The 25877-nt window shown below is 39.7% G+C and overlaps 3 protein-coding genes across 6 annotated transcripts; 2 read left to right on the top strand and 1 right to left on the bottom strand.

Annotated features, from left to right (window-relative positions):
- Nucleotides 1-230: 230 nt before the first annotated feature.
- On the top strand, nt 231-6445 carry rtkn2 (rhotekin 2). The gene is made up of 12 exons (XM_026934535.3): nt 231-456; nt 1360-1562; nt 1685-1737; nt 1829-1882; nt 2540-2657; nt 2742-2939; nt 3380-3474; nt 3717-3823; nt 3945-4076; nt 4286-4448; nt 4556-4663; nt 4769-6445. The coding sequence occupies exons 1-12, from the start codon at nt 322-324 to the stop codon at nt 5380-5382; spliced, it is 1980 nt and encodes a 659-aa protein (XP_026790336.3). The 5' UTR covers nt 231-321; the 3' UTR covers nt 5383-6445.
- On the bottom strand, nt 6432-11258 carry cfap99 (cilia and flagella associated protein 99). Of its 3 annotated transcripts, none has more exons than XM_026934537.3 (16): nt 11046-11258; nt 10775-10921; nt 10528-10672; nt 10280-10374; nt 9921-10033; nt 9550-9727; nt 8956-9036; nt 8740-8808; nt 8509-8595; nt 8313-8401; nt 7982-8186; nt 7722-7863; nt 7478-7629; nt 7162-7367; nt 6836-7025; nt 6432-6685 (listed from the first exon to the last, which is right to left on the bottom strand). In XM_026934537.3, exons 2-16 carry the CDS (start codon nt 10880-10882, stop codon nt 6572-6574), a joined length of 1974 nt encoding a protein of 657 aa, XP_026790338.3. In that variant the 5' UTR covers nt 10883-10921; nt 11046-11258; the 3' UTR covers nt 6432-6571. The 3 variants fall into 3 exon arrangements, with proteins under 3 accessions (XP_026790338.3, XP_026790337.3, XP_034164097.2); XM_026934536.3 differs by having other exon boundaries at nt 11002-11257; XM_034308206.2 differs by lacking the exon at nt 8509-8595 and having other exon boundaries at nt 11002-11258.
- Nucleotides 11259-11491: 233 nt separating this feature from the next.
- On the top strand, nt 11492-25762 carry zfyve28 (zinc finger, FYVE domain containing 28). Of its 2 annotated transcripts, XM_026934171.3 has the most exons (14): nt 11492-11899; nt 15459-15599; nt 15726-15863; nt 16143-16345; nt 16984-17073; nt 17341-17430; nt 17574-17675; nt 17982-19409; nt 19663-19755; nt 20005-20156; nt 21902-22018; nt 22116-22217; nt 22633-22736; nt 22876-25762. In XM_026934171.3, exons 1-14 carry the CDS (start codon nt 11861-11863, stop codon nt 23005-23007), a joined length of 2931 nt encoding a protein of 976 aa, XP_026789972.2. In that variant the 5' UTR covers nt 11492-11860; the 3' UTR covers nt 23008-25762. The 2 variants fall into 2 exon arrangements, with proteins under 2 accessions (XP_026789972.2, XP_053093606.1); XM_053237631.1 differs by lacking the exon at nt 19663-19755.
- Nucleotides 25763-25877: the final 115 nt, after the last annotated feature.

Genomic DNA, 25877 nt, shown 5'->3' with positions numbered 1-25877 from the left:
GAGCACAGACGGGAGAGCCTAACAAAAGGCATGGGAAGTACAACCATTTCTATGCAAAGATATACACAAAAAATAACAACATATGCTAGTTAAAATTTCTAAAATACCATAAATATTAATAAATCTTAAAGCCGCTTAAAATTAATCAGCGTATTTATGAATATTCATTTTCAAGCCTACATTTCAAATTCAAAAGTGGTACAGCCCTGTGGTTGTTTAGGCAACGGCGAGGCACGAAGGAACGCGATTGGTTGAATCAGAGCTGTGGAGTCGGTCGGTTTGTTGAGCTCGTGAGGGGCTTGGCTGCGGGAAGGAGCCAGTATGGAGTCACCGCGGGACGTTCGAATGTTTAAACGGAACGATAGGACAAGGTCCAGCATATCGTCATGTTCATCCCTCGCCATGGAGATGAAGAGGAAGAAGATAAGAGACGGTGTCTTGGTTGTACAAAACGAGGTATGTTCATGTTGTTTAGTCAAAATAGTGTTTAACGTTACCTTGCTGAAGGTATGTAACAAGAGGACAACAAGCCAGACATGTTTTTCAAGTTTATTGTTTCACATAGCTGTTGATGTTATTAGCTATAAAACATCGCGCGACCTAGCTAGCGCCCTGCTCGACACTAAATAACCACTTTTAACGTGAAGAATGAATGAGAAGTAACGTTAAGAAGTTAACTGACTGAAGTTAAAGTGTAAAGTATGTAAAAATATATTCATTTATTTATTTATCTATTTTTATTTATTTATTTATTTATTTCACTCCAGTCATAAACATGTCCAAGCTAACCACCTGTTCATTCATTATTCCTTCAGGTGAGAACAAAACCAGTGAAACTGTTTACATGCCTGAATGACAAACTACACTGGTTTTTCATTTGTGTCCTAACGAACACATCTACTTTCTCTTCCACTTAGGTTAAGATTTATTTATGAAGGAATAAATCATTTAGTGAATAATAAAAATAAAATTGAACAGCTTTTTTTTCAGCCTGATTTAAACTGGTTTTCTAGGTACAAGTTCCCATTGTTTAGGTCTGTCTGTGTCTTCATTCACCAGATGCTATTCCCTCTCCACCCACTTGCATACAAAGATCTTTTCCATGCCTGTCTCTGTGCACTCGCACCATTGTTTAAAACCTGCCATGTGGAATCAATCAGAGAAGACTGGTGGAAATGCTTCCCTGTGGCATTATAAATGATAGTTCTTGTGCCATTCTGTGCATTTAGTAAAGTAACCTACATTTAAAATGATGTCTTTCCCCATTTCTTTGTGTGTGCACCTGTTGTCCGCCTTAACCCTGATTTGAGTGAACCTGCAAAATCTGACTGCTAATCTCTGATGCTGGTTTTTTCTTAGGACTGTAATCTCCAAGAGAAGATGGACTTTGAGATGCGAATGAGAGCAGGGGCATATAAGCTTCTGGTGGCCAGTACCAAGAGAGAACAGATCCTCGATGCAGCCAAGAGCCTGTTAACCTGCAACACACGAATCAAAGCCTACATGACCGAGGCACAGAGGAGGAAGGAGCTGCAGGATGTGAATGGAAGTCTTAGAAAGAGGTCCGACATGGTGTGCTCATATATTACTGTTGCAGGAGAATGTGTGCGCACACATATCACACAAAAATCATATGTGGTGGGAAACTGTGAAGGCTTTAGTGAAATATCTTTTTGTCTTACAGGACTTCAGATTCACAGAATGGAACGCCTTGCAGAGGCAAAGTAGCCATAACTGGTAAGATATTGGAAAACGTCTTTTCTCAATCATTGATACCATAATTTAGGTATGTCCCCGGTTCATTCCTGTTCTCTTTTTTCCCTTATAGGTCTGCGGATCCCACTATTTTGGAAGGATTCTGAGCACTTTAACACCAAAGGGAGTGAGTACACTGTGTCACTGTATTCCTGTATTTTCAGTAAATGTTATTATAAATGTGTTTCCTCTCTTCTCAGTGGTTTCTATAAACGCATACATTTTAAACAATAGGACAATATGTATTTATTTTTTATTTCATTTATTTATTTATCTATTTGCTGGTTTATATAGCAATCTTATGGATGAAAGGCATATTTGAATGGTTGTTGTTTATTATAAAACTGTGGTTTATCATATATAATTGCAATTTCATATTTTCCTAATTCCCAAGCCCCAGTTGTTTGTGTTTAAGAGATGCTAAACACTTTGCGTCCTGGCCAGATGTCATAATGTTAATACGATAATTGCCTAACGTTTTATTGTGGTTTACTACATCATCATCAAATTGCATATGGCCACATGTTTATCTTTAACTGTCTTATTGGACAACAATCATGTCATTGCCTTGATGATCTTTATGCTGGGTTTTTTTATGTTTTAAGTTACTCAAAATCACTTGTTTGTTTTTTTTTTTTTTTTTTTTATATAAAGCCTTAGGAATGCAGTGGAAGGTGTGCATGATAATGAAGATGTGTGTGTGTGGAATATTATTATAGGCACATGACTGGCACAGAAAAAAAATTTATTCTTTTTTTTATAGAGCCTTGTCTTATTTCTACAGACTCTCAGCGGGTTGCAGTTTTCTGTCTAATGAAGATTGGCACTGAGATATTTGACACAGAAATGGTGATTGTAGACCGAACAGTGACTGATATCTGCTTTGAGGGTGTTACCATCTTGTAAGTGATCATTAGAAATGATTTTACTGTGCATTAGTAAAATGTGCAGTGGATTTGTGTTCAAGTCTCTTTGTGTTATTCCAGTTCTGAGGCTAAGCCGGACTTTGAACTGGCTGTTGAGCTATACAGCTGTGCAGTGGAAGAAGAGGGAACTTTGGTCAACACACCAAAAAAACTGGCCAGGAAGCTGCGGTCCTCTTTTGGGAAAGGATCTGGAAGGAAACTCTGCCCCCTTCTGGATGGAGATCCTGATGGTTTTCTTCAGTCCAACCCAATACCACCGTATGGAATGCTTTCATATCAACATCTACACACAGTACAATGTGTAAAATCATTACAAGTCAAGAGCTTCAGTGAATGTTCACATCAGACATCAGAATGGGGATAAATATAATCTCAGTCACTCAGTGGCATTTTTGTTGGTGCCACACAAGCTGGTTTGAGTATTTCAGAAACTGCTGATTGGTGAGACTGTGCTCACTGTAGCCTTAGATTCCTGTTCTTAGCTGACAGATATAGAACCCGATGTGGTCTTCTGACATCTGATCCACATTTTCTCCATTCTGATATTTGATATTTGAGCATTAACTGAAGCTCTTGAACCTGTAGCATTGTGCTACCACATGATTGGCTGATTGGATAATTGCATGAATGTGCAGGGGTACATGTGTTCCTATTAAAGTGGCTGGAGGCTATTTTATGATTATTATGTTTTGTTTCAGTGGAGCAAAATATGCACTTTTGGCATACACATCTCTGGGATTGGAGCAGACCGGGAACTCATTTCAGTCTCACTCACTCATAGTTTTACAGAATGGTAAGTGGAGGAGCAGCACCATGATGCTCTTGTGTTCCTGCATGTTTTGTTTTGAGAGCTATACGTCACTGAGCTTTAGCACTAAGCAGGCGAAGTTTTTGTGTTCTGATAGCAGTAATATACACACTTAAAGGCCTAAATTTTCACCATATCAGGATCTGAGTTTGAACATATTTGATATAGGAGAATAATTGTGTGAGGTAGATGAGATCATTTGGAGTTATTCCTGTCTCTTTGTTCAGTGGAAGCATCATCATGGCTGCCTCTCTATGGGAACTTGTGCTGTCAGCTGGTGGCTCAGCCTGACTGCATGACACAGGATGTGATGTGTGGTTATCTTAGCCAGCAGGTTAGTCACACACCATTTGTGTATGGCATATGGTACAATTCATTTCACAATCATTTTGATGGTGTGACCAATTGATATATGCAATATATGTTTGATATAACAATGAAATCTGTATGTTTAGCAAAGTATTGAGGGTTTGCAGCACTGCTGCAGGCTGTACTGTGTGCTGAAAGCTGGTCTGCTCTCCTGTTACTTCACTCCTGAGGAGATTCAAGCTAAGATAGAGCCCAGTGTAATAATCCCCATAAACAAGGTAAGACATGGAAATGAAAGTGGCAGTCAATAAATTTTGGGTATAGCTTATGTCACAATGTATATTTAATCACTGAGGCAGCAATTTTAATAGAACCCTGTCTTAGTGGTTATACAAACTGTTTTTTACATCAAGTAATTTTATATAAATAACAAAGCCACTATGCATCTGTAGTCTGTAGATGATATAGAAATGTTTTGTGTGTGCAGGACACCCGCCTTCGTGTAGTGGAGGGCAACCAGAAAGGTGGGGCTAGACTGAGCATCATTAATCCAGGGACAGGAGACCCTGCTTGCCATGTATTCATAGCCGAGACACCTGACCTACTGCAGGACTGGTTCAGTGCTCTGTTGCAACACATCTATGATCAGAGTGAGTGACTGATGGGTAGTGGGGCGCATATTTGAGAGAAGGAAATTGGCATGCTTCTTTCTATTGAATATTAGTAAAGAATGAGCAATCATTTGCTTGTTCAATAGGTCAGTGGAAGCACACCTGTGATAAGCTGATGGAAATTGAGGTTTTGTCCCCACGGAAACCCCCACTTTTTCTTACAAAGCAAGCTGATTCGGTCTATAATGATCTCAGTAAGTAACTTCCTTACCTGATAGGAAAATGATTACACATGCATAATGGCTAAACAAACTTGAGATTTCTCATGCCGTCTGTTTAAAACTGATATTGATTTTCAGGTATTGGCTCACCAGGAAAATTCGAGAGTTTGACAGACATAATTCATAATAAGATTGAAGAAACAGATGGACGCTTTCTTATTGGTCAGGAGGAGGAAAGAGAGCCTCCTCATTGGACAGCACTGTTCGAGGGCTCCCGGCCAATGTTGGTGCAGAAGACTGTGCTGTCACCAGGTAAAGACAGTGCCCAGTTCATGTCCAGTCCTGGCTTAAACAGCAACAGCAACAAGAAGAGAAGAGCACCTCCACCACCCCCTGACAAATTACCATTTGTCCATCCCACTGTCCACCCATCATGTCCTCCATCCTACCAGGAGAAAGAGAACTCCAACAAGGGGATCAGGCCTCGTACCGGGCGACCATCACTGGATGCTAAATTCTCAGCCATCATTCAACAGTTACAGAAGAGCCAAGGACCCTCCCGCAAAAATCCACCTTTAGCCCAGGTCGAGCCGTCTCAGAACCTTTACGTTCCAGTCAAGGTAGATACCGAGCTCAGCTTGTCTGAACATGCAGAAAAAACAAGCGCCCAGGCACCTCAGCCACCTTTGCCTGCCCCGAGAAATAAACTGAGGAAGTCCTTTAGAGAGAAGATGAACCCCAAAGCTTGGTGAACTACTATAGTTACTTGGTGTCTTAACAAACACTCAAATCAGCTATTCAGATGAAAGCCCTTTATCCTTACCTTTTTCTACCCATTTCAACACCACTACAACTGTAATTTATAATCAAATATGTTGGACTTTTTCTTTGGGCTGCAGGACTGTAGAGCAGAACTGAAATATATCATGCATGTCTTTTTAAGATAAGCATACCGAAAATAAAGAGACTCGTCATATAGTGTGTACTTCTGATAAAGAACTTTGCACATGGAGTTGCAAGAATGCACATTAGGGGACTGCAGTGGGCATTAAGTCTTGTCTTCATGTTTGTTTACAGCATGCATTAAATATGGAAATAACTTGGGCATTAAACAGGTCTTAAACATTGGATATTAGTAGTAATAAAAGTAAAAGAAACAATAACCACTAACTACAAACATGTATAGACAGATTTTAACTTTGCTATTTTTTTTTGTTCAAGACTAATCATTCATGCATGTGTTCTCTTTTCATTTAATCATAAATGTATCACCTGTAATTTCAGAAGTGTGTTGTATTGTGTAGATGTTTCCTGAAATTGTACTAGGACGATTGTTGACTGTCTATATTGTTGATTGTTAAATGCTAAATTGTGACAAATACTACAGTGCCTATTAAACCGCACTTGAATTTAGTTCATAGGATTTAAATATCCTTTCGATATTGGTGAATCTTTATATTGAAATGTAAAATATTACTTGTCTGGTTATAGTTGTGGAATGTTGCATAATATTGAGATGGGGAGGATGAAAGTGAACTGGAACATTGACCCTTTTCTAACTTTTTTTTATTAACATTTTTTAATTGTGACTGAGTTGAATGTCCATATTCCTTCTCCAAATGATGTGAATTAATTCATGCAACTAAGAGACATTCATTTCACAGTGGTAGTTATAATAGTTAATTATGCAATACTTACAATACCTTTCTCTTAACTGTAATGGTTTGCTTTAATTCATATCAAGTACATTTCTATTTTTTGCAGGTCATGTCATTTCTTTGCTGCATGGTCCAGAATAAAGCACTCTGTCAAACATTTTGGTTCATCTGTCTCCATACTTCAAGGGTTGATTTTCTTGACAAACATTTATTGGTCATATAAACTGAAAATAGTCCAAATATTGTAATTGTCCTATAGCTCACTGAAAGTGTTAAGTGTTTATTAGGTAGCTATTCCTTGGATCAGACCTGAAGTATTTCTTCTTGATGCCTCTCTCTGGACCTGTTTCTCTAAAGCCTGCTGCAGCTGCAGCCAGTGCTGCTTCTCCAGTACCTGCTGCTCAATATGGGGGAAAAGATTTTAAATAACATCCAAAGATGAGTGCTGGTTTAGTATGCATTTATCTAAATGATTATGGAAGATAAAATGTAATCACCATCTATAGGTACCTGAATTGTGGTTATACTGAGTATAATAAGTGCTTACCTTTTTATGGCTATAGGTCTTGACGTTTTGAGCAGCCATCTGTTCATTTAACTTCGATTTGGCTTTTTCAGTTTCCTTCCTCTTCTGTCTTTCCTGCTGTTTCATCTCCAGAGTCTTCTGCAGGGCCACCACTCTTTCATCTGTGCTGACCGCCTCCTTCAACTTCAGTCTCATTTTCTTCTCATCCTGTCTGTTTTACACACAGACCAAGTCACTGACACTTTGTAAACTCATTATACAAAGATTGATTTAAAAATTTGGAATCTTAGATATTTTTTTTTCTTCATAAATAAGGTTTTCTTGTGTTTCAGGAGAAGTCTGGTTACTTTTGTGTAGTGGCCAGTCCTGCTGCAGTCCTACATGCAGTAATGGTGTCCAGCTGCTCAAGCAGTTGCTGTTCTCTGCTCTGTTTCTCCTCCAGAATCCTTTGCCTCCTTTTCTCCTGCTCTCGCTGCTCCTGCTCCTTCAGCCTGGCCAAGCGTTCCCGCAGCTCCGCTAAAGACATCTCACAAAGCAGCTCATGACCTCCTGTCTGTAACAGCACAGATTCTTTATTGACAGATTATTTGTTGTTCTTGCTCTGGGAGCCATTATTAAGTTCCTACAACAGTATTACTGTATCATGCATAAGATGTTAAGCACCTCTGTATCGTCCAGAAACTTATGACTGAGATGAGGCACTGACTCAATGGCCCGAATCTGACGGATGAGCTCAAACTTCCGGCTCAGTTCGGCCTGGGCTTCTTCCAGTGCCTGCCGAAGCAGTTCCTGGCTTTGCTCAGAGACCTCCTTAACTGCAACATGCACATTGTGCGTACATAATTAGCAGCACATTTTTAACAAAAACTTTATGTGCAGTAGGTCTGGGTCTAGGAAAAAAACACACCAATGCGTTTTTTGATCTCTTGCAGTTTCACTTTGGCAGCTTTAGAGTTTTTGTGGCCATCAGCCACCATCTGCACCAGCTCCTTCATCTCTTTCTCCTCTCGCAGACGCTTCTCTGCATACCTGCGCATCAGCTGTGCAGTCTGGGACAATCACATAGATCAAATCACAAAGGTCATGAAAAGCCTTATTCGCATTATATTAATCTGCTTGAATTATTTTGCATATAAATGTTAATATAATGAATACACGGTAATTCACCTCCTCTTTCTTGAGCACTGCTTTGTGCTGGTTGAGCTCAAGGACTCGTTGTCGTGCCAGCAGAGCTTCCTCGTGGCTAATCTTCCCCTCCAGCCTCCTGCGCTCCAGCTGAGCCAGCTCCTCCTGCAAGTCCTTCTCCTTCATCTCCTTCTGCCACTGCAGGAACGCTGAGGGCTCACTGGCTCCCTGCATCAGACGCTCAAGCCTGCAAACACATGAGTTCGGGTTAATACTAGACATTAATCTTATTACAAAGCATGATCTATTCTGACCATTTTATAGATGTATACAGTTTTTATTTCAGTTTCCCATTGAGCAGATTGATAGTTACCTATTCAGCTCCTCTTCCCTCTGGCGATTATAAAACGCTCCCTCCCGAAAGATCGCTGCTGTGTTCAGTCTGATGGGCAAGCTGTTTGTCTGTAATATTTTGAACCAAATACAAAGACCAAGACAGTATTAGATATGCAGTGCACATGATAATGGGTTTAACGTTGCACTTTGACACTGTATTCTTTTTAGTGTACCTTATGAGTAGCTGGAGTTCCAGAGGAGTAAATTGAGTCAAATTTGAGTTTAGCTTCACGGTTTTGCTGAATCTGGGACATTATATTCTGATCGACAGAAAATACAAACCACCTCTTTGCATGATGAACAGATTTTGCAGTGTATAGGATGTTCGTGTCTATATCATGGTGATACAAAGCCATACATGAGCAGAGAAAATATAACAAGTGTTCAGTGACAGATCCTCTTACTTTGGTTTTCTCTGACTTCTGTGGGTTTGCACATCGAAACTGCTGAGTGTTCGCCTCATACAAGACCTTCTATAGATGAGAGAAATATAAATAATATAAACTTATCTAAAACATTAATACAGAGATTCAATGGTATTTTGAGGGAGTTGATGGGCCTGTTGTAACATAACAGAATGTAATAACTTTTATAGCAGCTCCACATCTGTAAAGCCTAACCTGTGCTTTCAGATGGTTCTTCTGTTTGATGTCCTCCAAAACCCATTGTTCTTTTGGAGCTCTGTGGGTACTGGCAGGCACCTGAGTAAAAAACAAAGGTGTGTGAAATAACAATGAGGTAACTTTAAAAGATATATAGTATACATAGTATTGTCTAGTCTATAGCATGTACTTCAGAGCCGTCTCAAGTGGTGTAAGTGTCCTGCAGAGTCATGCAGGGTGATCAGTAAATGTGCCCCATTACTGCACCGGCAGATAGATGGAGTTTCCACAAAATTCATTAGCCGGCTTCTGTGCCAGTCCTATGCTCAGATATAGTGACAGAAGTTTAATAGTATTTAGTACTAAATGTAAGCCCTAAAAACACTATTTTCATTAAATGAGTGAATGCAAATAAAATCAGAGCAACCAGCGTCCTCCTTGTTGTTTTATTACCTTCTCGTTGTCATCTGGCATCTGATCTACAATGCCAAAAAATAATGTGTCCTTTTGCCCACCCTTTCAGATGACCCTGAGGTACTTTAATTAGCAGTGCACTCATTATTTCATCTTGAGCATTACTCGGCTCTAGAAGCTTTGATTGATTATACTAACCGGCTTGGGTTTCTCCGGTTGTGGAATCAGTTCAGGAGCAGGAAGCGGACGAGGTTTGGGTTTTGTCAGATCAAACTCCTGAGGTTCTGTTGACTTCTTAGGGAATTTCTTCGGCTGGCTGCCCTTGGTTGTTTTCTTCTCGAGGTATTCTACCAGGCCTTCTACCTCAGTCTGCCATCTAATTGAAAGGACAGGGGTGGACTGGAATAATGACTGTCAGAAAACGGGTATAATACCGCTTTTCCTTTGCCATATCCATTTTTATTTGTTAAATTCAATTTAATTAAAAACAGCTGTATCATTCTCTCAGAAACGTGTCTAGGTATTTGTAAGCCCCCTAGAAGCCACACTCATTAGTACCCTTGTTTTACCTCAGTAATGGCTCTATCCACTTGCGCTCTACATAGGTGGCATCATAGAGCTGACTCCACTCCCCATGGATCCATGTGGTGAGGTTAGTAACATTAAAGAAGAAACTCAAGAACTGATGTGTCCAGGGATAATTAAGGGAAAAAGCAAATATTTGGTTAAAATAGTACACTAGAAATGCAAATGCTGCTCTGCATGATATATTACAGAACACAGTGAAATCAAGCTAAGGTAAAGGCACGACATTAAGTCAAACAATGACCATCTTAGGCCGACATTGACATACATTGAAATAAAAGTCAGGTTCACGTGAATTGCACGTCTTGTCTTGTGATAATAAATTCACTGTGTATCTTCTTACTTTGTACATTTTTGAGCTGTCCATTGACTTTATAATTGTACTGAACTGCTCCAAGCCCAGATCCTCCAGATGGAACATGGCAAGATAAGAGACCACTGAGAAATCAAATAACAGGACATCATGAGGAAAACTGATTTCAGATATGAGGCAAAGTTATAATGCATGTCCAATACATAACATTTAACTCTTTTGTGGCACTAAAAATGGTAACATATTTCTTTTTCACAATGTAAGCATAGTAAACTTACCAACAAACTGGTTTCGATCAGCTTTGAGGAAATATTTTCCCTTCTGATCATAAAAGGCATTGATCACAATATCCAAAAGTTTCTGATGCACTATACACCCATAAACTGTGTCAGTGATAAATATCTGCTCAGCAGAAGGGCGATTCTGGGGTACAGAAAAGATTACAACAAGGTTCTCACAGAATTTTAATGACATATATGATAATCCAAACTACAAAATGTGACTGAAATCATAATCCAAGTATACCACAAGAGTCTTGGCAGAGTCCTCGATGAAGGTGTCCACACACTGTTTGTGTGGCTCGTACATGTCCAGCAGCTTTATGGCCTCTCTGATCAGCTCCTTATAGTTCATCCTGACAGTGTCTTCAAAGCATGTAAGGTGACCGGAATTCTGTGCATATTTTAATACTTATTGCAATATACGGATTATTTAATTCTACAGACAACACACTGATTTTAAGAACAACTTACCCCCAAAACTGCTCAGGTTATGTCTGGATTATTGCTCTTCTAACCGTGAAAATATTGTGCCAAATGCATGCTCCATTCTGCTCTCCAGGCCCGGAGGTGCAAGAGATGTTTGGCTGTTGCCAAGCAACAGTGGGGCGTTTCCCAAACTGGAGTCTTCCTCATAGTTTACATATTATCATATTATTAACCTGCTTCTCCTGTGTCGGAAAAAAAGGGTTAGGTAGAATTGACATAAAAAAAAAAAAAGAAAAAAAAACTCAGTAAGATAGAGGCTTCTTTTGACACCGATATTCTGACCAATTTCACTCCTGTAATCAGATTGGATAGTAGTTTTTACTCACAGAGCAGCTTTGCATCTAATTGGCGGGTTGTATGTAAAAAACAAACACCATCCAATCAGAAAATAGACTGCGGGTCACTACGAGCCAATCCTAGAGCTGGATGCGGGATTTGTCAAAGAAAGGGTGGGAAAAACACGTTTGTCAAGTGCAGCGCTTCAGTCTGATGCCACTTCCGCAGTTGTACTGCGCTCATTCGCCAGCGGGCAGTGAAGCCGTGTACCTGTTTCAGCTCAGTCATGAGAAAGGGGAAACAACTGGGCGTCAGGACAAGCGGTTATAAGGACCGACGTCAGCGCTGCTGCTGCATCTATACAATGGAGTAATACTGTGTGGATTTATTTAATGTATTTGTTTAGCCCGCTCGACGCGGAGTTGTTTGACGCCAGGTAGCCTCTGAGCTAGCTAGCGTCAGTTAGCTGTCCGGGTTTTCAGTGGCTGGTGTTCAGGAGCTGCTCCACTCGCCAGCCCGGGTTTATCACAGGGGGACAAAGGGTCGGTAAAGCTGGCGAGGTAGCCCCATGATGAATCGCTTCCGGAAGTGGCTGTATAAGCCAAAGGTAAGTGTGACATAATTTATCCGGGACAGTGATTTCCATCTCGCCTGTATCTTGGCTAATAATGCAGCTGGATTAGCTAAGTTGTGAGCGCTGCTGTTTAGCTGTATTGTCGAGTGTGTGCTCAGGTCTGCTCACGTACAGCGCCGTTTAGGTAAAAACCCTGAGTAACTTCCTGCTGTGTGTCCTGACAGGGCTGGCAGGTAATTCTGCAAAATGACTAATTCGCCTCTGTGTGTGTGTGTGTGTGTGTGTGTGTGTGTGTGTGTGTGTGTGTGGGAAAAGCAGATATGAAGCAGTTTAGGTAGACAGGAGCGGTAGAGCTGCTGTGCTCAGGTTACTGGAGTAGCGCTGGAGTGGTGTGTACTCCTCACTTTCCCTCAGTCCCAGTGCACTGTTCTCTTATTTCTGTGTCCTGTTCTCTTAAATTCATTCTCAGCAACCAAGCACAGGTCTGTCCTGTCACTCATCCTTACTAGCTATTGCCACAATTTCATAGGTATTTATTTTACTGGGTGTAGTGTTGGGTATGTCCCTGTCTTTGTTATCTTACTGTAATGTGTACAAGAGCACAAGAGCTCAACAACAACAAAAACAAAATGCACAGACCACTCAGTCCAGATTTTTATGAACATAATCCAATTATTCAAATATCATACCTATTGTTTAAATGTGCACAATAATGTTTTGGTTGTAGTACACATTTAGAGCACTATGAGAACCATGGCTTCAGTGCACTTGGCCAGTAAAGCATGCTTGTGATTGTGAATAATAAAACAAGGATTAATAGGATCATTTAATAAAGTACAATTAATCCCACAGTTGCTGAAATAGGTTTGAGGCTTCTTGTGCAGAGATCTGGAAAAGTATTGAAAAAAAAAAAAGTTAAAGGCTCTTGTTTCCAGTCCCGAAAAGCAAAATGTAATTCCGAAAGCATTTAAGAAAAGTGCAAAGGTGTCAAAGTAGGATGTACGACACTGTTTCTCAGTCTGTTGCTTCTCAATTCCCCTGCTTTATGCTCTAACACACATTTTCTAATACACATTAAATGTATTTTTTATTCTTTAGTTATTGATCTTATAATATAGCAAGTAAACTCAGTACAGAATTTCTGGAAAGTCTATCAGGAAACACTTTTTAAAAACAGGTCAAGGATAGGGCAAAAATCCTGTACTGCTCCAGTGCATGGATTTCACACATTCATCTTGTAGACTTTGTCTCCAAATCATAAAATTAAAAGGAACATTTAGTGACAAAATTCTGAGCATGAAGAGTAGTTTCATCTTATGTCACAGCTACAGCCTGCTTCAGAATTAATGGCACAATATTTGTGAAAATAGAGATGAATCTATCTTTTAATTGAAGTAAGTTTTATTCTAAGATTTTTTTTAATGGTATATGTTTAACAAAACCATTTGTGATAAGAATTCCTGGCGTACTAATATTTGTCATCATAATGTAACTGAAGCATGTTTGCATGTATATTTTGCTTTTACTTTTAATTTACCTGAGTGTTTATGAACTCTTAAGCAGTCATCCTCAGTTTCCTGTTTGACTGGAGTACAAATATGAGGTGAGACAGAGGACAGATTTCCTTAGTCATTCATCAACATGGTGCAGATTAGAGAATCCACAGATGAAATGAGATAAATGTGTGTTGACCTTCATAAGTCAAGCAAACAGATGTTTCTCCAGAACCATTTCGCCCTTCATTACCAAGGGTGCCAATAATTCAGCATCTGACTGTAGATCTATTGCTTTTATTTCTCTGGACTTGTAATGGAAATTGCGGCAGCAGGAACTCATCCTGTCCTAGTAATTAGTTAATTATTGACTGTGACTTTGTTACATGTGCAAGCACGTAGGAGCTTGCTGTTGAGTGCTGGACCTGGATGGATGTAGTCACTATCAAGGATGGATCAAGTCACTATTTTTGTTCTTCCTGCTTTTGTAGAATCACATAAAAGAATTTGCATCACATCCCGAGTATATACTTGTGGAGCATGACATCATCATTGCATTACAACAGGAACATTTCGCCAGTTGGTATTTCTGAAAGGCATCTTGTTGAAGCTTTAACAGTGTAATGGCTCACCAGAGTTCCGGTAGGAGTTCAGAGTAGAGTAACATACTACTTACCATCAGCACTGATTTAATTTTAGCACAGTCTTCTAACTGGTGAATTTTCAATGTCTGGCACAATTCAATAAAGCTTTGGGTGAGTCCTTATGTTTGTCCGTATTGCGTAGCCTAATTTGCTCTGACTTTGCATCTCAGTGATATGATATCCATCTAACAGCACTGTTCTGACTAACCATGTGTAGCGCAACTTACTAGAAATAAGAACATGATATCAGGATAAAGAGTCACCAAGCCTTACTGTTTGAGTCTCCAGGTTTATTGGGTTAATAGTTCAATAGTCCAACAGTTCTGGTTTATTGAGGGGCCCTGGAATTGATTAATTGAAATCAGAAGTTATTCTCAAGCTTATTTTTCCACACTGAATAGCCTTAAATTGTGATGTGTGTTGGCACTAACAAAAAGCAGCAGGCTTAAAATGACCTCTGGTAAACCACATTAGATAATAAATCAACTATTTGCCTGGTCTTTCATGTCACTAGCAGGCTGAGGTGTGTGTAATTACACAGTGTAGTGCATACTTCTAACGTAAGGTACACTCCAGGAGATAACAGATGACGAAATGTGACCTTCCCTTTGTGAATCCCATGCTAAGCACACAACATTTTCTTTCAAGTGGATTAACTAAAGAGAAGCAGTCATTCTTTGGTGGTTAAATCTGCTACAGTATATATTTGCTGAGTGAGCATGACAGAGCTAGGGGTCTGCTGGGTGGACAAATCAGCTTATCCCCCTCCACACCAGAGTGTGTGCCAAACACGTGCCATAACCAAGACCAGTTCATAACACACATGTGCAGGTTGCAAATGCACTTCTAAATATGCAAATGTTGTTGCTTGCCCTGGGAGAAAAATACCATATACAAACATTGCGAACGGTTTTGCCAAAAGTATCAGCAGGTGATCACAAATGTTTCCTGAGTGCTTCTTTTGATTTAGTAATGTGCACCTGCATGAAACAGTGACCCTAATAGCTAAGCAGAGAAAACCATAATAATAGGAGCAGCATGTCATAAGGCCTTAGTGGTTAGTGTGAGGCACAATGATGTGAAAATGTTGTTGGAATCCTCTCTGGAACGTTCTCCTCCCAAACCCATGATGCACTGCCTGGAGAATGTTCCTTGTGGCGTGTGGAATGCGGCAGAAGAAGGCCAAAGGTCTGCCTGTGGTTCAGTACACTTTTTGATTACAGTTTTGGTATCGTTTCCTACCATCATACAGCAGCCTGTATTTCTTGCTGGTCACATTTTTTTTGACTGAGTGGGTGGCCTTCACTCTTCAAGAATGTTCAGCACTATAATACATACACTGGGCAATGGACAGTGGTCACTGTTCATGCAGATACATGTACAGACATCTGAGTAGATCAGTTTTCCATTCAGTGCTTCATGACAGACTCTCTGTCTTCCTGTTGTGTGGTGCAGAGGTCGGACCCTCAACTACTCGCCCAGTTTTACTATGCAGATGAAGAGCTGAACCAGGTGGCCTCGGAGCTGGATAGTCTGGACGGCAGGAAGGACCCTCAGAGATGCACACTGCTCGTCAACCAGTTCCGCTCATGCCAGGTTGAGTGTCCCATCTGTTTCTTGCTGCAGGAGGCTCACTGTGGCGTTTATGATTAATCAGTGTAAACATAAGACACACACTTCATTATAACTATGTTGACATTTCTCTCCGTGTTCCTTTTGCAGGACAATGTGCTGAATATCATAAACCAGATCATGGATGAGTGTATACCAGAAGACCGAGCAAACAGAGACTTCTGTGTGAAATTTCCGGAGGAGATCCGCCATGACAACCTTGCAGGACAGCTATGGTTTGGGGCAGAGGTACATTCAAATCACATTACATGTCTTGGCTCCTCTCTTGCTTTTAACACATGCAGTCCTAAGATGTTATAAATCTTCCTATATCCTCTCAGCTTGCTTTTTAAGGCACTAAGATATCTGTAAAGCCTGCTGAAACTATTTTTGATAGTTACATTTAATGAAATTTAGCTGAATGAGTGGGAGTGCATGCTATGGGGTAGCCATAGTGCCATTGCTTAACAATGCAAGTTGTACTTTCTCCAGTGAATAACACTTTTTAAACACTGGTTCTGTGTCCAGTGTCTAGCAGCAGGCTCAATCATCATGAACCGGGAGATCGAGAGTATGGCGATGCGGCCGCTGGCCAAAGACTTGACACGCAGTCTGGAGGAGGTGCGCAACATCACCCGTGACCAAGCGCTGCGAGACCTCAACTTCTACACAGAGCGCATGAGGGAGGCGTTGCGCCAGTTTGACAGCCTTTTTGCTGAGTTTGAGCTCAGGTACGCATAATGTTCCCCTTATTTTAACATCACAATATTATAATAATATGATACTTTTGTTTATGCCACAGAACAACTGAATTCTTGAATCTGATTGGTTAGTTTTCTATAATTTTTAAAAATAAAATTCAAATCACAGGTTTACATTAACAGCTCATTCACAAGTGCTTGTATGGTGGATGATCTACAAAATGTAAATGCACTAATAAATTTCAAAAATAGGCACATAATCATTCATATATTGCAGTTTTCTATAAGGAGATGTCTATTTCACATTTCTGGAAGCACTCTCGGCAGTCACTGTGTTCTTAAGTTTTAATCACAACAGAGTGTTTATGACAGAGGACTTTGCGCTTCTTAGTTTCTCAGTAACATGACAAGCTGCATTTTCTGTCTTCAAGAGAGAGAAAAAGAGTATTAACTCCACAACATTAAATATAAAAATAAATGCTGTTATTAATACTTTTGTTATTAATACTTATGTAAATACTTTGGTGTGGTAACGGCATCGCACTATCTCAGAGTTGATTATTTTCCTATAACAGCAATTGTAATTGGTATTATAACTAAACCATATGTGTGTGTCTGTATTGTGAGGTAATTTATCTTGGTTTCTTGCTGGTTATGATGTATTACAGTTATGTATCAGCCATGGTGCCTGTAAAGTCTCCTAAAGAGTACTACGTCCAGCAGGAGGTGATTGTGCTCTTCTGTGAGACTGTAGAGAGGTGAGTGACACAGACAGCTAAAACAATATTTTCAAAGTCACACACATCTCTTAATATTTTTGCCTTTCATATTTAACCTTTTCTACTTGTTAAACTTTCTAAGCAAATAAAGAATACCAGGCATTGGCTGGAAATGTGCAAAAGTATTCATGCAGTTGTGGTCAATCCACCTTTCTTTGAGGAAAAATTGAAACTATCAGGCAGTACATGGTTCAAACACAGTTACTGTTTGAACTCAATAACTCTGCATGTACTATCTACTTCAAGGGCCCTAAAGCTTGGCTATCTCACACAAGACATGATCGATGATTATGAACCTGCTCTCATGTTTACAATCCCCCGACTAGCTATTGTGTGGTAAGTGATTGTCTTTTCTACTAACTACCATTTATTTTTTTCCACTACTCCAGATGAATGAGGGAAATGAACAATCCCTTTACTTTTAATTCAGAGAAGTAGTGCTTCTGATTTCTGTTAAAATTTTGTTCTTGTGTTGGTAGCGGACTTGTTGTGTATCCTGAGGGACCTCTTAACCTGGAAAACAAAGCAGAGGACATGTCTGAACTCTTCCGACCTTTTCGCACATTACTGAAAAAAATTAGGTATGGATGTTCACTGTTTTCAAACCAACTTCTGACCAGTACAAAACCAAACAGATTTTTCCCCTTGGACATTCTTAAGTTATACAGTAATTGCAGTTATGTACTGGCTAACCTACCTGGTATATAGTCAGTTATTTGGGTGTAGCTTTTTTTTTTCTCTTGCATTGCCTTATAACAAGACGTTTGTGAGAGCTAGACATAGTTCTAATAACAGTGTGGTTTATAGGGCTCAGTGGTTAGCCACTTGTTTTCATCGCAGTGTAGCACAACATACTTTTAATTGATGTTTTTGTGGTTTTGATGCAGGGACCTGTTGCAGACTCTGACGGAAGAGGAGTTAACGACTCTGGAGCGGAATCTGTGTATCTCACAGGATGGGGAGTTTCCTGGAGACCCCATCTCCTCTACCCCGGAGTCTGCTACCTCTATCAACTCCAAGAGTCAGGTGGAGGAGTCACAGAAAAGAGAAGAGCAAAAGGAAGTGGAGAGGGTGACAGAGCTGGCTCTGTGTTCCTCTCAACGTGAGGAGGATGATGCATGGGAGAAGGACCAGGAACAGCAAGAGGTCCCAAGTGAAGGAGAGGAGGACACTGAAGTGGACCTGGCCTGTTCCATGCAGTATGATGAAGAGGAGATTGAGCAGCTCAACATGATGGTACACCGTGTTGGTGATCATATGTCCACACTGCTCTCACCCCCAAGCCAGAGGCCATCTCCAGCTCATTATCGCCAGAAAAAAAAGCCCAGCGTGGGCGGGCCTGGTGTGTCCTCCAGCCTTGGGGAATCGAGCGCACCATCAAGCACTGAAAACTCTCCTCACCGAGCTCCTGGCTCCCAACACGAGGAAGATGAGCGGGTCTTCTTCATGGACGACCTGGAAGGCATGGGCGGTGGTGGAGATGCTGGAACTAGCTCAGGGGAAATCCGTCAGGGACAGCGAGTCTCTCCCATCGTGAACCTCAGCTCCCTCAAGCCCATCAGGCCAGAGCCTACAAGTGACTCCACCTGCAATGGATGGATGACGGCTTGTCAGTCAAATGAGGATTTTGATCAGAGTAGCCAGGATAAACTGTGCCTCTCTTCTGGACCTGCAGGAACCTCAGAATCATTACCACTTGTGAATGGCTGGGAGGGGCAGCTGGACGGGCAGGAAGGGGAAGGCGGGGAGCCAGCAGAGGTCATTGCTCACCGGACAGGCGGGATGAAGCTGTCGGCCACTGTGATCTTTAACCCACGCTCACCTAACCAGCCTGATTTGGTGGTTTTGCCACGCTCAACTGAGGGAGCTGCACACCGCCTGCTCAATTCCTGTGTGTGCTGCACTGCTGGATGTGTCGATGCCCATGATGAACCCAGTACCACAGATACCACCACTGGAAAGGGGAATCTGGAGTTTAGCAAGTGCAAGCTCACCATCACAAGCACTGTTATCCAGTCAGCAACGGGTGCCTGTGGCACGGGTAAGGGAGATGCCCCTTTGCCCCTCCCACCTCCACCTGGCCCACAACAATTGAGGGAGGAGGATGAGGGCCAAGAGAGAGGAAGGCTTCCTCATGCCCCCTGTTGTGAGAAGTGCCTTGCCAATAACTCCAAGCTGTCCCCACATAGAGACACTGAAGAGGACGAGCCAAGAGATGAATACCCCCATCAGGAAAGAGCCTGTCGAGTAATGGCTAGTAATGGCTCTGCAGCAAAGGAGACACAGCCCAAAGAAGACAGCCAAAATGACTCCAGGTTTGTGTGTGTTTGATGAGAAATAGAGAGCATAAGAAGGACAGATAAAGATTTATTCTTCCTTATATTTTTATTTTATTTATCTATTTTTCTTTTTTTTTTTTTTAGTTTTCCTCTATTTTAATACAGTTGCTTTCTGCTTTTATTTCAGAATTCAATATTGAATTGTTATTCAGTTGTTTTTGCCTTTTTTTTTCTTTTTTCTTTTCTTTGCCCCTCCCACCCCATCTATTCCTTGAATGGTGGACTGCAGTTTACAGGTATCCCCTCTAAGTTCAGGCACCAGCAGTGACTGTGAGAGTGTGTCTGTCACCACTTGCAGTCTTTCCAGTTCATCCACACCCAGGTAAATTAGTAGCTATTGGCCCAACGTGCAGTGATGACTTTATATCCATTTTTAGTTCATCACAGCCATTTTCTCATGTTTTGGATTAATATGCTACAAAATGTGTTTTGATTTGAAAGTGTGTTTGTTCCCTGGGTGCACCATGTTTCATTGTGTATTTGGTCTACGCTCACTAAACGCATCCATTTTTGCCTTGTTGGGTGATATCTCTTCTCTCTGTGTCTGTCCATTCAATCGTTCTGTCACTAGTTTGACCACCAGCTCTGACATGTCTGAGGAGCTTGATCACCAGGAGCTTCAGCTGGCCCTGCAGGCTTCTAAACTGGTTGCTCACAACAAAATACGTGCTCGCTTCCATAGCAGTAGTGACCTCATCCATCGTCTGTTTGTCTGCATATCAGGTATGTGCTCAATTTGAATTTAATCATTTACATTTTCACTTGTATAATATATCCTGTATCAGATGTAAATTGTTTTGGGCAAAAGTGTCTGCCAAATGACTAATTGTAAATAGAACTTGTAAATAATAAAGGTGAAGGTTAAATAGGTTTTTCAGAATTAGAATTGCCCTGATGAAAAGTCAGTATATAGTGTTTTAATATTGTGGCTGCTGCAGTGAAGGTCTGGTCTTACATTTGTGCTCACAGACCACTGTTGTGTTCACAAATCATTATGCATGTAGCCTGGTCTAACTATAAAAGCTTTGTGACAGATCTGAGTACTAGGGATAAGTCTATATTTTCAATTGTTCAATATTTGAGATAGTCTTAAAACTTAGATGAGCATATTGGGTGTTTCCGAGTTATTTAAAAGTCAATATGAGTTGAGCGTACCGAGCACAATTACAGGAGGTGTGTGGCTCCCTCCAGCTTATGAGGGTGTTTGCTCTTCACTTACAGCATGCTTGGTGCACTCACTATAGCTTAGGTGCACGTCTGTATGCTATCTAACAGACACATTATTTTTCCAGATGCAGTTTTGTGAAAACCTGTATTTTAGTTTAATATACAAATATGTAAGGGTCACGCTCATCAGGATATCATGGCTATAGGTCTCACTGACAACATGTTGCTGTACAGTATTTTAGTCCTAATTTTACTGTAAACATGTAAATGATTCAGTGCTGTGAAACAAAGAGCTTTTACACTTTCATTTTAACAAACATGGACGTGAGTCCATAAGTCATGCTGCATTTTGTTTCATGCAACACTTTTTTCTTTGATGCAAGTGAAGCACAAAATCCATTAAAAATTCCAGGTTCTATACCCCGTGATCTTTATTCAACATAATCTGATGTCATGACTATACAGTCAATTTTTATTGGGCTATAATTACAGCAGCCAACAATAGAATTGGCCGTTCCAGTACTTTTGGAGGGGACTGTATGAATATTTCTCATGAATATTTCATGAATACTTCTGACTGTATGAATACTTCTAATTCAAATTTTAACTAAAATGCCCATTCCCTACTTAGTCTAGCAGCACTTAGACAGTGTTGGTGCACTTCATTGTCCATTAATCTCTCTAAACTCTTTTACTGGGGACTATACCAGGGAATGACCTGGCCTTATTGCATACTAAATTCATTTAACATACACCATGTGGCCAAAAGTATGTGGACACCTAACCATCAAAACCAGAAAGGCTTGCTGAACATCTCTTTCCTAAACCATGGGCATTAATGTGGAATTGCTGCCAAGGCTGCCAAGGTATTCAGTGAGGTTGAGATCAGGGCTTTGTAGAGGCCGCTTGAGTTCTTCCACTCCAACCTGGGCAAACCCTGTCATCATGGAATTCGTGCTTTGTGCTTTGTGCACAGGGGCATTGTCATGCTGAAACAGATTTGAGCCCTTTAGTTCCAGTGAAGGAAAGTCTTAATACTACAGCATACAAAGACATTCCAGACAATTGTGAGCATTCCAGCTTTGTGGCAACAGTTTGGGGAAGGCCCACATATGTGTGATGGTCAGGGTGTCCACATACTTTTGACCATATAGTGTATTTGAATATTGCAAAATACCTTTGTAGATTGTAGATCACAGATTTCTATAGCACATGTACTGAGATCCATGCAAATCAATAAACTGCATTTTTATGATTGTTCACTCTTTTGTTCCACTATTGTCTGCTTTCCTTGTCCTCAGGTGTGGCTGATCAATTGCAAACAAATTACGCAAGTGACCTGAGGAGCATCCTGAAGACGCTGTTTGAGGTTATGGCAACAAAATCCGAGCAAGGGGAGAATCAGAAGCAGAAGAAAGGTTGAGTGAGCATGAGAATAAATTAAACCTTATCTGGGATATGTACCTTGCATCATTGATATGATTGCTGATTATTAACTGATTTTTTTCATTGCAGGGCCGAGAGTAGGAAGTGCTGGATTAGAAGACTGCGCTCTTTGTCAAGAGACCATGACCTCATCGGAACTCGCAGCAAAGGCGCGGGACGGCCAGTTTGAAGGTCAATAGCGTGTACTCATCTTCCGTCCGTCTTCTGTACATATTACAGTAGAGTACAAAAGTCTTCCATCATCAGGAACCATTTTATTTAATCAGTTAGGAAAAAGCAATACAAATCTGTTTTTCTTTGAAAATTTTGATTCAGTGTGAAATTATGTATCCTAAACTCCTATATGTAGTCTGTATTAAAAATCTATAATAATAATAATTTAATGTTGGATTTAATTACAAATCAAATTAATACACACGTGAGAACCTGCAGTTATTTTTAACATTACTATTACAGTGAAAATTTGCAAGTCCTGTCTAATAAGTTTAGTAAGTGGCTAATATTATACCAGTATGATACGTGAATCGCATCGCTTATGTTTTGCTTGCATGGCTTATAGCTTACTTATTGTATTTTTTTTCTGTAGACCCTCCTGAGTGGGTTCCGGATGAGGCCTGTAACTCCTGCATCGCCTGTAAGGCTCCTTTCACTGTCATCCGGAGGAAGCACCACTGTAGAAGCTGTGGAAAGGTACAGTATCATGTACCGGCCATGACGCCCAGAACTACTATGTACTGTTTAACACCTGCATCAATAAACCTCAATCTTGATATGTGATGCATAGTGAATGTGTATGAACACTGTGTTCGCTCTGTCCTGTCTATTGTAGATCTTCTGCTCGCGCTGCTCTTCACACTCAGCACCGTTACCCCGCTATGGTCAGATGAAGCCTGTGAGAGTGTGCACTCACTGCTACATGTTTCATGTCACACCTTTCTACAGTGACAGGACTAGTGTTTGACTGTAGCCCTGCCTTGCACCACCATCACACATGGACATAAGCACATTTATCATGCGGAGAGATGGAAACGTTTAGCGAAACCTGCACACACTTTTTTTTTTTTTTTTTTTTTTTTAAACTGGTTGAGTTTGTGCATGTGCACAGACACGCACATTTATTTAACCTAAAATTATATATATAAATGTAAATACGGATATATTACAATACTGGAGAAGCAACACTGAGCAAAGAACAAATTAGCTTTGAAGTACTGATTCATGAATTATCTAAAGTTAATAATAAATGCTTATTATCAAGCACACTGAGAAATGGCGCCAAAGTATTTGCTGTAATTTTCTTAAATAGAGCATGAAGTGAATTGACAGAAGTGAATTGTTATCAGAGGTCCAGTCTTAGGGACTCTCACTCAGTGATTAGTTAGATTTTAAAATTTTCTTAGTCTTTTGCTAATGGCGATTTGATTTAATAGTGTCAGATGTTCAATAGGGCTCAGATTCTTTACTGAATGTAAACCGTGACGAACACGTGAGCAACTGTGACAAGTATAAAGACAATAATATTAACATTATTTGCACCATTGATTATGCCAATATGTGGTCATCATAACATACTGAAGATTTTTTTTTTTTTATTACTATTCAAAATGTTTTATTCAAGAAAAGATGCTGCTCTCTGTAATATAAAAAGTGAGGCTTTAGAATATGTGGAATGGCTGAAAATGATATGTATATACGCTGAAGTGGTTAGTATCTAATAAAATAAGAAGATTTTTCTTTTATGCTCTTAATAGCAATGAATGTGTAACCATATAGATGCTTTTTTTTTCTATTAATATTTACTGAACTGGAAAGTAATTGCCTTTTACAGCAATGTCTGATCCCTCAGCTATTCTTTTAGACAAGTCCGTCCTGCCCTTCCCCCAAAAACTTACAATCTGAGATTTTTTTTAATGTAATCACATGGACTTTGATCTTTTGCATGCTTCTTAGCAGTTCTTGAGGTGACAGCTTCTCTAAACACACTCATTTGACCTAGTTTAAAAAAAAACAGACGTGGGGAAAACTTGATTTGGGCATTACACAGTGCTGTAAGAATAATATCTCAGCACTATTTTTGGTAGAAGTGAACAGTCCACCCCCTACCTCATCTGTTTTGCAGATTTCCTCTCAGTATTGTACCACTTAACCTCAACTGTCTGACTTCCAAAAAAAAAAAAAAAATCTTTACAATTGTGTGCTTCTTTAAGACATCCCTTCATTGCCCCAGCATTTAATGTCTTCAATATTTCTTTTTCTAACTATTGGGAAAATGCACCTTTATTTTTGTGCTTGAATCTTTAGCTGTCAAATATAATCCTAAATTTCATAAACAGTAAGCTATTAAAATCTTATAAGGTCAATAATTTTATCAGGCTTTTACACATAGAATCTAATGTTTGTATTCTTGTTAATAACTTAATTATAAGCTATTAACTAACTATAAATTATAATGCTATCCACATTCGTCCCATTAGTTCTAAACAAAACTACTTTTTTGTTTGCAAAAATGATACTTTGAGAAAATTCCTTTATAAGAAAATTTTTACTCTAGTTTCTCAGTTCATACAGTTGCCTTCTTGTTCTTCACTCTATAAGAGTTTACCTCATTGCCTATACCTCTATGCTTATATAAAGTTCTGAGATTTGACCAAGTTAGAGAAGTGTGAACACACTTTAAGATACTAGTATTCACATCAGTGTTTCAAATTCTGCTAACAATTCCACATTATATTTATGAGATTTAATGGCCCTTTCTGCAATGCTTATGTAACATTGTAACAGTACATATGCTAGCTATTAACAGCCCTTGAATCTGTCCTGCTTTTTCAGACACCGTTTCTGGTATCCTCAATGTTTGAGGTCTTCTAACAGCAGTACTCGTTGTACATAGTACATCAGTGTCTGCTAACTCAAAGCTTTAAAATACAGTACCTCTCAACTGCTCAGTCTTTATGCTTATATTATTTAGTTAGTTAGTTGTTTTCATTTTCAGCTAAATAAGCTTTTTTTTTTGTTATTGTTCCCACACATCTTGGCAACCAATTGTCTGCTACTGGGGTCCATGGGAATACTCTGTTGCTAGAAAATTGCATACAATTGTTTATGGCATAAGAAGCATATGTATTCTAGCCTCAAAGATGTAAAAGGCTCCACACTTAAATCTCTTTTGATAGCTTTACACTAGGTTCCCTTATGACACTGCTTCCTTTTTAATGTTGTTGCTGCTCTTCAGGACTATGACTGTACCTTGCCATGATGCTAGGGAAAGGTTAATCTTTAAAGTTCTTAATACTCAAATTTGATAATGCAAACCAACAAATCAACGAAAAGTTGAGATCTTCCCATGGTAGTGTTTCTTTGCAAATCCAGCTACTGACCTGGTGTGTAAAAAGTTTGAAATTTACTTGCCACCAATCCTCAGGCCTCAATAATTGTGTGGTCATTTTTGCATTTTAAGAAGAAAAAAAATTCTGTTTCTTTTACAAAGAACAAAAATGATGATAATATATATAAATGTACAAATAAGGTTTTTCTGTATAAATGATCTGTGAGAGAATTGTACACCCTATTTATTCAAAGCTTGTTTTTATTTTATAATGGCTGTTTCAATTCAATAAGACATAAAGGAGAGCTTTTGAAAGTCTTAAATTGAGTATTTGTCATGCAATGAAAGTAATAAATGACCCTTTTTCCTTTAAAAACTAAGCTTGTCCTGTTTTCAATCCTGTAACAGTTTGGTGATGTTCATTATTATATACTTTTGAGGATATTATGCTAGGTTGAAAACTTTGTTTGAAATGTTGCTTACCTCTCCTGTCAGAACGTTCTGAC

Source organism: Pangasianodon hypophthalmus, chromosome 10 (genome assembly GCF_027358585.1).
Source record: "Pangasianodon hypophthalmus isolate fPanHyp1 chromosome 10, fPanHyp1.pri, whole genome shotgun sequence".
Classification (NCBI taxonomy): domain Eukaryota; kingdom Metazoa; phylum Chordata; class Actinopteri; order Siluriformes; family Pangasiidae; genus Pangasianodon; species Pangasianodon hypophthalmus.
This window is presented reverse-complemented; position numbering and strand designations above follow the sequence as displayed.